The sequence below is a fragment of the Trachurus japonicus genome, chromosome 5, assembly GCF_045865225.1.
Source record: "Trachurus japonicus isolate A0001 chromosome 5, Traja_1.0".
NCBI lineage: Eukaryota > Metazoa > Chordata > Actinopteri > Carangiformes > Carangidae > Trachurus > Trachurus japonicus.
The window spans coordinates 31,273,871-31,284,397 of NC_140911.1; the positions used below are offsets into that span (position 1 = coordinate 31,273,871).

General features: G+C 43.4%; 2 protein-coding genes across 3 annotated transcripts; one reads left to right on the forward strand and one right to left on the reverse strand.

Annotated features, from left to right (window-relative positions):
* Positions 1–699: 699 nt before the first annotated feature.
* On the reverse strand, positions 700–3,009 carry tcta (T cell leukemia translocation altered). Its single transcript, XM_085777452.1, has 3 exons — positions 2,674–3,009; positions 2,526–2,577; positions 700–984 (listed from the first exon to the last, which is right to left on the reverse strand). The coding sequence occupies exons 1-3, from the start codon at positions 2,882–2,884 to the stop codon at positions 942–944; spliced, it is 306 nt and encodes a 101-aa protein (XP_085633578.1). The 5' UTR covers positions 2,885–3,009; the 3' UTR covers positions 700–941.
* A 592-nt stretch (positions 3,010–3,601) lies between these two features.
* mon1bb (MON1 secretory trafficking family member Bb) lies at positions 3,602–9,053 on the forward strand. 2 transcript variants are annotated; one of them, XM_085777453.1, is made up of 6 exons: positions 3,602–3,658; positions 4,346–4,440; positions 4,544–5,143; positions 5,266–6,058; positions 6,813–6,960; positions 7,760–9,053. In XM_085777453.1, exons 1-6 carry the CDS (start codon positions 3,633–3,635, stop codon positions 7,979–7,981), a joined length of 1,884 nt encoding a protein of 627 aa, XP_085633579.1. In that variant the 5' UTR covers positions 3,602–3,632; the 3' UTR covers positions 7,982–9,053. The 2 variants fall into 2 exon arrangements, with proteins under 2 accessions (XP_085633579.1, XP_085633580.1); XM_085777454.1 differs by having other exon boundaries at positions 3,635–3,778.
* Positions 9,054–10,527: the final 1,474 nt, after the last annotated feature.

The following is a 10,527-nucleotide window of genomic DNA, read 5'->3' on the forward strand; positions in this document are numbered from 1 at the left end:
AAACCTCCTCCCAAGTCACAGTTGTCTTGCAGCAGGTCCTCAGTATATCTCTGCATTCATTTATTCTCTACACTGCCAGAAGCCATGGTTCCTTGTGAGTGAAGCACCGTACAACACCTCTACCATCTTCACTGTAATCTAAGATGAATGAAACATGAAAGGATCAAGGGTGAATATCTGACACAGGTTTTCTCTTAGTAAGTGCACACAATGCTCCTTAGGAGAAACAACTGATTAAACTGACCAAAAAAAAATCATAATATCCTTGAAGATGTAAGACATCAATTTTCAAATAGACCATGTGGATTATTTACCAAATAGCTGTGATATAGAGATGATCCTACCAACTATAAGAACCATGCACAGTAATTTCACAGACTATTATCATACACCTGCTCTTGCAGTCAAGTCTTACCATTAAAACCCTGGAGATGTCATTCTGTGGTTTATGACTTTAATAAAATCTACTTTTAAAAAGTATGTTTTTCCTGTTATAAATCATTCAAATACAATTGTCTTATTTTTCTTGTGGTCTCACTCTCAGAATGGAAATCTTCATGCCTCATCCTCAACTCGCACACCCATCGCCCATCAGTATTTTTCACATTTATACTGAAGCCTCTTTAAAAAAAAAAAAGTTTTCTGAAAAAAATGTTGACCAAACAGATCAAGGGTGTGTGCAGAATAAAGCCATGTTCAATGACCAAAGCTGACAAATCAAAATAAACGTCTTACGGCACTATAGGGTCATTATAGTCGTAGATATCAGTGAGACACTGTTGGTATTCACGTGAAGTTTCTCCAGGCAGTCACCAGAGTCCATCCATCTTCAGTGCATTGAAGGTGATGCTTCTTAGACAACTGGGACGCACACAGTGTCTCTGGGAGATCTGTCCAGGTGTCATTTGGATGAAAATCCAAAGTCAGAGCCTGCTGTCCTGTTAATCTCTATGAGTCTTCAGAGTATCTCCTGCTTGGCTTTCCCTGCAAGAATAACAGAATGTTAGGCTGACAAATCACCAACCAAAAATACAATGAGAGTGAAGTTAGCTAAAAGACACTTGTACCCTATCACCATCAATGATACAATCATGATGAATGCAGCTGTTTCAGTTTAGATAACATCAATACATTTTCTCCATCCACCTTGGCAACAACTTATAAGTTAGTATGTTACAAGGACCCATACTTGACCCAAAAATCCGTGTGGAAGCGACAACCATACACAAAACAAAACACCATGTTTATGTTAAAATAAACAAAACTTGGCGAAATAAATAATAATCGACTCATACGCAATCCGTTGCTGCCGAGCGCACCGGAAGTTAGCCGCTAGATAGCCGTAACAGCAAGTTAGCTAACATTATATTTAGCTTTTCTTCACCGGTCACAGATGAAAACAGTTACCGTCAGACCAATATTGGCACCGTGACCGTAAAACCGATACTCAGACATAATAATAATCATAACATTGATGGGGCTGGTGTGGAAAAACTTCTTTGCGTTGACTGCTTGGGATCGGAGCCTTTTAAAAGTAAAAATTGTTCACTGAGTCTGCTTTCACCTGCAGACTGTGTCATGTTACAGGTGTGGCGGCTGGGGCCTGTTGTGTGTTTATCAGAGAAGAACGTTCAACGTTCTTTATTTCCCTTCATGCAACGGGCGGCCATTTTGCGGCTATGCTAAGGAGGATTGAAATGCACAGGTTGAAAAACGAGAGATTTTACCACGCCTACCCTATTTTATTTTATGCCCTCTATCTCATTGTTAAAATAGTAAGTATTTTTTTTCAAGTAGCACCGCTACAGAGACGACTAGTGCGCCCGCAGCATTTAAATACCAGTCGTCGAACTTTGTGTTTTCGGTGGGAGGAAGGTGAGCTACAGAGGCCGAGCGCAAAGTGTTCATCGCAATTACCATTACCATCTCCATCCACACACAACCAAGCCTGTTAACTCAAGCTTTCCTTGTCTGCTTCTCCTCTCTGTGCTGTCCACTCAGCAACATATCAAACTCTCCTACATGTCACATACACCCATATCCCTGATATTTCCCATTGTTGGTATTGTGGATGTTCATGATGCGTATGGTGGGAGCATGGCTCTAGTACCTCATGTGGCAACTCCCCTCCCATTTTTTTCATCTATTTCTTTATTATATTATTTATTTTCCTAGGGATTCATAAAGAACTTTCTATTCTGTTCTATTCTATTTATCACTTTTTATCCTCTCCATACCAGGGGCCTCATTTATCATTGTGATGGATGCACCTTTTTTTAAACACCCCCCCCCCCCCCCGTTTTGTGCGTATGTTCTCCGTCAAATTTGGGATCTATCAAGCCAAAACCTGACGGGAAAAGTGCGGACATTTACACCCATTCTGACCCCCATCACCACCGTTCACGTTCTATGAGCCCTATATAATGTTATAAACAAAACGGGTTGAGACACTTTAGGGGGGTTAATACGGTCATTTCCCACTAGCGCGACACGGCTCGACAAGTATGGGACCAGAAGACACCTACCATCCACTCAGGTGTGGTGCTGTGTCAGGTGTGCCTCCGTTCTGTCCTGTCCCTGGACATCAAGACAAACAGCACAGATAGCACATTAAGCTAACGTGGCTAGCACGTAATTAAACAAGCGTCAAGATTTAATAAAAATGAAACTCACCCTGTCGGTAATACATATCATTCACCGTGTTCCCGTAGACTTTCCATGCAAAGTGAATAGCGATAAGACTAAATATTAACCAGCTCAGTAAGATCTTGAATATGGAGACTCTCATGTCGTTGGCGAACCAGTCGTCCACAAACTCCGAGAGAAACGACAGGCAGCTGTCTGCGATGCGAGACAAAAACTCAAAGTCCCACGGTTCCTCCATAATGTCCGGTTACCCAGCTAATGTGAAATCAACTGGGGTTGACTTACTGTACGCTTGGCAATTTAAAAAAACATCGCTTTGACTATGTAGCATAAGATATCCTGGTCGCCATCTCTATCGTTGTTTATGGGTGGAGGGGATTGGTGGACAGCTTCTTCTTCTTCCAGAGAGGCGGGGAGCGGTTTGGTGCACTGCTGCCTCCTACTGGCGGAACGACAGTACTCCATTAATGCGCATCCTAATTCTGACAGATGGAAATGTGGCTGTCAGACACGAGTTCCCATGAGTTCAGTTTAAGCCCGTCTATCTACTAATCCCTGTGACATTCAACCTGTTTTCCAAATACAACGAAATAAGGGCCCGCATTGACCCCCAGCGGTTTCCGTGGTGCGAGCCGAGCCAAACCGTCTTTGGCTTTGCGAGGGCGCGCTTTTTGGTGGCTCTGGCTCACCGTTTGGACGCGGACGGGGAGAGGGGGTCGGGATGTGGTTTTATGTTATCGACATGTCTTCCTTGATAAGACAAGTGGTAAACTGCGTTTCATTATTAGTTCGACAGCCTCACAAACACGTGTCCTTGTGATGGCTTTCAATAAAAACTTAGTACCGATGCTGCGTCGCCTGTGTTGTGTTCAGCTTACCCAGCTAAATATGACGCTACAGTCCCTGTGCGCACCACTGGAACGGACAGTCAGGGGGCGGGACTAGAACGAGCCACCCAGCAACCTGATTGGCCAGCTGAGCTTGTCATGAGAGATTCCGGATGTCTGCCGTGGTAAGAGGAAAATTAGTTTTCTGCCCCTCATTCTTGACAGCCTGGTTGCAACCGGGCGCCGGGGGGAAGTTAATGTAGCAAATTAGACATTTATCCCAACGTTTTGACGGCACAGAAATCGTAAGTTTAACTAAGTGTCTTTGTCGGTCTAATTTTAGTTGACCACGGTTTCTTGCATTGCTCACTGTTAAGACAAGGCCATGAAATTGATCTGTGTGACGCTTTGCTAGCAGGCAGTGTTAGCCGTGTAACTACAGCCAACATTTACCGAGCTGCATCGGAATTCACAGTCAAACATCTGCGGTGATGCATAACTAAGCCTTTTCGACAGCGTCGATATCAGCAGAGACGCTATCATTAGCTTCGTAAACAACTTAAGCTTGTATTACACGTCTGTACTCCCAGTTACTTTAGTCCAAGCAACTGTGGCTTATCTGGAGTGTAGCATTAGCCAGGCTGCTGGGAGTTGTAACCAGCCTTAAATTCCTCAGTCTGTTCAGTTGTAATTCTCCTATGTAACCAGTTCTCCTCTGTCATCATGTGACCATGTCACTGGCCCATTATGAGTGCTCCTATTCATAACAATCTTGAGATGCATGCTCTCCCAAGGATCAGCTTCTGAATTATATGGACTGTTACGTGGAGCTGTTTGTTGTTGATAATAGTCTGTTCTTATTCACTCCCCAGCGACTGGGATGTTATCATGGAGAGAAACAATCATCCAGAAGGAGAGGCACAGGGTGTGAAGATTTGTGATCCACCGTCAGACAGCAATCCTCCTGGTGAATGAATTATATGATCTTTTACTACAGTTGTCCTGATTTGAGCACCTACAACTTCGTTTTCCCCCACTCATCTCATGATTGAATTTTGTTTTCATCTCAGCCGACACCTTGGCAACTTCTCTCTCCCTCTTGGGCAATCACATGTTTCCTGATCCAGTGGAGAGAAGCGACAGCGCCGTTGTTGTGAAAGAGGAGCCTGCTGATTTGCACCTGTCAGATGTTACCACACAGGAGCAAAGTCTGGATGCAGAGCCCGTCTCTAACCAGGTAGAAAAGCTAGAGACTGAGGTGGTGGCGGAGAGCTCAGAGCATCAGCACAATGAACCCGCAGAGACGGCTGACAGAGGGACAGAGGATGCCGCAGCAGACAATGACCAGGGCGATTCTGGAGAGTTTGTTGTCACGATGCTTGCCAAGGCCAAGCTGGAGGAACAAGGTATAGGCGTGAAGGGAAGGTCGTCTCCTTTGCTGGAGGCCGGCACCCAGGAGTCTCCCGCGTTTGTGTCTCATCGTGATGAGGACGTGACGGCCGAGAGCTGGCGGCAGCACAGGAAGCATGTTTTCGTGCTGAGTGAAGCGGGCAAGCCCATCTACTCCAGATACGGCAGCGAAGAGGCTCTCTCATCCACAATGGGCGTCATGATGGCGCTGGTGTCCTTTGTCCAGAGCAGCGACAACATGATCCGCTCAGTCTATTCAGGTGAGAGCATAAGTGTGATGAATGTGTGCAAAATGACATGCATTTTTAGTCCACACCCATCAGTGCTTTCACTTTCATCATCTCTATTGCACACTGATGCCTTTTCTCCTTCCTCCCACCAGAGGGGCACACCGTGGTGTTCTTACAGAAGGGGCCTCTGGTGCTGGTGTGCGTGTCCAGCAGCCATCAGTCGGAGCAGCAGCTTCGCGGAGAGCTCCTCTACGTGTACTATCAGATCATCAGCATGCTCACGCAGGCCAGCATATCTCGCATCTTCGAACACAAGAAGAACTACGACCTGAGGAGGCTGCTCGCCGGCTCCGAGAAGATCCTGGACGGCCTCCTCAACCTGGTGGACTCGGACCCCAGCTTCCTCCTGGCGGCGATACACTGCCTGCCCCTCGCCTCCTCTCTCAGGGACTCCCTCAGCCAGATCCTGCAGAAAGCTATAACGCCCAATCTGGTTTTCTCCATCCTCGTCGCCAAGAACCAGCTGCTCACCATCGTCCAAGAGAAGACCGTCATCGAGGACGCCAGGCTGGAGCCCGCCGACGTCCACCTCCTGCTCAACCTCATCGGAGCCTCCTCTGCCTTTCAGGCCGGAGAAATCTGGACTCCCATCTGCCTCCCTCTCTTTAATCCTGACTGTTACTTTTATGCATATATTTCCTACCTGGACCCTCCAGAATGCACTGTTTGCCTGCTGCTGCTCTCCACAGACAAGGAAGCTTTCTACGCCGTGGCCGAGTGCAAGAGGAAGATCGAGGAGGCCATGGCGGCTCAGAACTCCCTCAGCCTCATTGCCAAAGCGCAGTCGTACAGTGTGAGCCAGGTGGGCGTCTCAGACCTCAGACACTTCATGTACAAGCCCTTTGATGTTCCAGACAGCTACCGCCAGCTCACTCAGTTCACCAGGTGTGTGTGTTTGTGTGTCTATCTTTGTCTATGCAACTAGAGAGGGGATTTCTGAGCCATTATTTGTGTATTGAGTTGTAAAAAATGAACAAAACATTGGAAAAAAAACACATTTATTTTCTGCTTTAGTGCCATATTTTGAATAATGCTCAATGTTAGCCAGCTAAATACTGTATATAGCGAGTATAAGAGAGACAGCCCATCAAATAAAATGGCTTAGAGTGGTTGGTGTTTATGGATTACAGCATCCTGTTTTATATTGAGCAGCTCAGAATAAAAGGGGTTTCATTCTGACACAGGGCTTCCACTTACGGGGGCACGAGTGTAAGAATTTCATATAGTTTTCCACTAATCCCATCATGTCACTTCACTTACCTCTGTAGGAGCTAGACTGAAAGATTTAGGCGTCTTATTACAGTCAGCAGCCAGTCGAAACCTAGAAAATTAAAGTTATATTATTATGATTATAAATAATCATAGCACTACACTTCAAATACTAATTATAAATTACGTAGCCTACTGTTCAGAATAAGGTAATAAAGAGCAAAATGTCTCCCTGAAGCTTTGTTTTGGCATTTTGCCCCAACAGATAAAAAAAAAACTATTTCCAAATAATAGTTTCAGCGATTTTATAAAATTCATCTTTACCTCAGATGTCTTTGTCGTTGCGTCAGTGGATTTTTCTTTAGCACAGAACCTTCTATGACTTTTCTCTGTCTTTAACCTTCATGCTGTGCTTTGTTGCCGCGCGCAGCCCAGAGATGGAGGCACCGTACAGCAGCGAGGAGGAGAAGATGAGACTGCTCGACCTTTATCGTTATATGCACAGCCGCATCCACAGCACCTCACGGCCCCTCAAGCTCATCTACCACGTCGCTGAGAGAGAAACTCTGCTGGCCTGGGTACGTAGCTGTGTCTATCAGGACTGCACAGTTTACGGGACACACTTGGGGAAACCAGTTACTCAGAGGAATCCTGTTATAGGGCACTAATTTGTCTCAATGTGTGTGCATGGATACCTCTGCTATACCGGGCTTATTATATTTTTAAAGTAACGGTATGTTTTCAGTCATGTGTGTCAGCAGGAACACTCAAAAAGTTGTGAACCGATTTGTACTGAACTTGATGAGGAATCCCTAAAATGTTTTGCCATAGAATCATTTAGTGTCAATTTGATTTTTCTCCTCATTAGTCTGGTTTGTTATGGCATTTTTCTTGGCTCAGGTCAGATTTTAAATTTCCCATAACCCAAGTAGATGTTTTTAAATGTTCTATCCAACAGTCAGCAATGCCACAAATGTTGGGTTTCCTAATATTTGACAACAAAAACAGTCAAATAATGTCATATGAGAAACTGGAACCACTATAATTTAGATTTTAATAGTTTTTTAATAATTGAAAGAGAATTTTATCAATATATGACAGCAGACCAATCAATTGTTTGACTAATAGTGGCAGCTATCAGTGTTCTTCAGCAGAATTTACCTAAACAAATCAGGCTTGGACAATTCCCTCCCCTGATTTTGCGTACTGGATTTCTCATTTACATGACGCTTAAGGCAGCAGGTCGTGGGATGGCAGACTGTAACCTAATTATGTCTGTGTATGTGCAAATGCACCGAGCCACGAATTGTTGCAGCACTCTTTTTCGGAATTGATTCGTGTCCTCGCCCTAATTGTCCCTTTTCCTCCCCACTCTAGGTCACAAGTAAATTTGAGCTGTACACCTGCTTCAGTCCTCTGGTGACAAAGGCCTGCGCTATTACAGCTATCACTAAGCTTCTAAGGTGGATTAAAAAAGAGGAGGACCGTCTCTTCATCAGATATCCCCCAAAGTATTCAACCACCCCAAACCCCAGCAAGAGCTCTCGAAAATCTGACCAGCAAGACTCCACAGATAACGGCTTCCTGTCTCTTCTATAGGACTCCTCTCTTTAGCGGCGGCTCTGCCTCATTCAACAATAGTTTGTACACTGGTTCCAAGATATTTTTGAACCCTGTTTTGACACCTGTTGGACTTGACAGACTTTGACCACTGGAATCAAACACTACATTTTACACTATTTAAGAAGGAACGATCTCTTTGAAGCTAGTATTATTTCCTTACCTTAACAAGAAAGCATGTCATTGCATCACTGCTTTCGATCAGAAACAGTCAGGGCAAAACAGGATTAGTACGTTTTAAATTGAACTGTGGTAGAATGTAATTGCGATGATATTTAAATGTTTTTATATTGTTTTATTACTGTATCAAGAGAGAATTTTTTTTCTTTCTTGTGTAAGTTAAGACACAGAGAGAAAAAAAGAACTTAAGCTACCTTTCTCAGACTAGTTATAGCATAGGCTTTTTTTTCTCCCATGATTACACAAAAACATCCCAATATTACAAAACTGGATATGCAAGAATCAAAAGTGTGTTGTGTTTTTGGGGCTCTGCTTAAGACGGAATAACAACTGGAACTGCCAGGACAGTGATGAGCCCCCCATGTGTTATAATGGAGCACGAAACGGACACATATATGAAGTGGTTGCACATACAGTACTTGTGGCAGAACCTGAAAACATGGTGGTGTTTTATATATCCCACTAATGTTTCCACCACCAGGTTTCATTCATGTTACATTTTGGGCAGGAAAACAAGTAGGAAATCTCAGTCTGTTACCCATCACCTTGAGTAATCATGGTTTCCCATGTTCGTGTTTTCATTGAGAGACGTCAAATCCTGTCAGTTTGGAAATCATCTGCTAAGCTAAGAAGATTCCTCAGAGCTCACACAAGGTTTCTCTGCAGATACTTGTGTGATCATGAGCTGACACCTGGCGTAGTGAGTTCAGGTACCTCCTTTTTTTTTTGGATAATAGTTTTGTAAAGATGCTCTATAAACAGTAGCCTCATCCTTTTGGAATTTCTGTCAATTCAAGTCTTAAGAGTATGTCTATAGTATTATGAAACAAAGTCCCAGGTTGCACAGATGTACACTTGTCCTAATGAAGTAGAGATGTAGTGAATAAGCTTCATTTATTATTGGCCAGACGACAAATTAACATGAAGTGATGCTTGATTTTGCAGTCCTGTAATTTACGTAATAATGTTCTTGAGGTTTTCCTGGTAAGGTCTATGTAGATGTCCAGTTAATTGCCTGAGTCATGGATCTTTCCAGGAAACACCTAAGGAAATCAAAACGTGGAATAAAGCGTCACCGACGTTTAAATGGAGACTTTCAGTGACATGTCATTCATCAGTGTCGCTCGTTGTGTCCAGCTGGATCTGTCCATCTGAAGTTAAATGATATCACCTCACTGAAATCAAAACCAATGTTGTGTTTGAGTAGTGTTACTCAAAATGCCATCACCAAAAAGTTCCCTTTAAACAGCTGGCAGCAGTGTGAACAGTAGAGGTACACCTGGACAAGCTTCAAGGTAGACAATGTCTGGAGTATAAGCTGTGATGTTTGACAAACACATTGTGAACTGAACACATGGCAGATATTGTACCAGGTTAATGGTATCTGAGTAAGAATAAAAGTGTTTCCTGTAATCCTGTGTCAGGCTGTCAACAGGTACTATCAGTCTTCTGTATGCCATGTATGTCATGTACGCTGGAACAGTTTTCACTGATTGAATGAATGTGATACAAGCTCAAGTTAACTGATGAGCCTACAGGTGCATCTCAATAGATTAGAATATCATTGAAAAATGTATTTATTTAAATAGTTCTATTCAAATAGTGAAACTTGTTATATAGTCCAAAAAATTCATCTAGCCTTCTTTCTGCATACGTGTCTTGGTAAGTTCTTATGTTCAGGCTATGTTTTCTTGGTCATAACCTTGAAAGTTTCGACTGCTGCTCCTGCAGTCTTCTGCTTTAGTTTCTGCTGTTTCTGTGACGTCTGCTGTGTTTGGAGCTGTTGTCATTTCACCTGAGTGCCGAAAGACGGAAGAAGACAGCGGGAGCAGCAGTCGAAACTGTCAAGGTGTGACCAAGAAAACATAGCCTAGACATAAAAATCTACCATATGTAGATTAATTACACACAGACTGAAATATTTCATGTCTTTATTCCTTTTAATTGTAATGACTGGCTTACATTAATGAGAACCTGAAATTAAGTAAATCAATAATTAGAATATAGTGAAAAAGTTCACTATTGTAACCTAATGGTGTCACACTTGAATATCCAAACTTCCTGACCAACTGTCTGAAGACCGAGATCAGTTAATTAAAAAGTCAAGTCTGGTGTGCTGCTGCTTGGTTACAATCACATGGCCCTTTGTGGAATCATTTGGACGTGCCTTTTTTAGACGGTCCGTTTGGTTCAGTAGCTCCACTATCATGGAGAAGACTGCTGATCTGACTGTTGTATTCCCGTTTGAGGTGCACCTGTATGTACAATATGGCCACTTGACATTTTCTACACGACAAGTTGATCACCTTAACACTTGAACACACCAGCAGACAGCGTGTTATGGG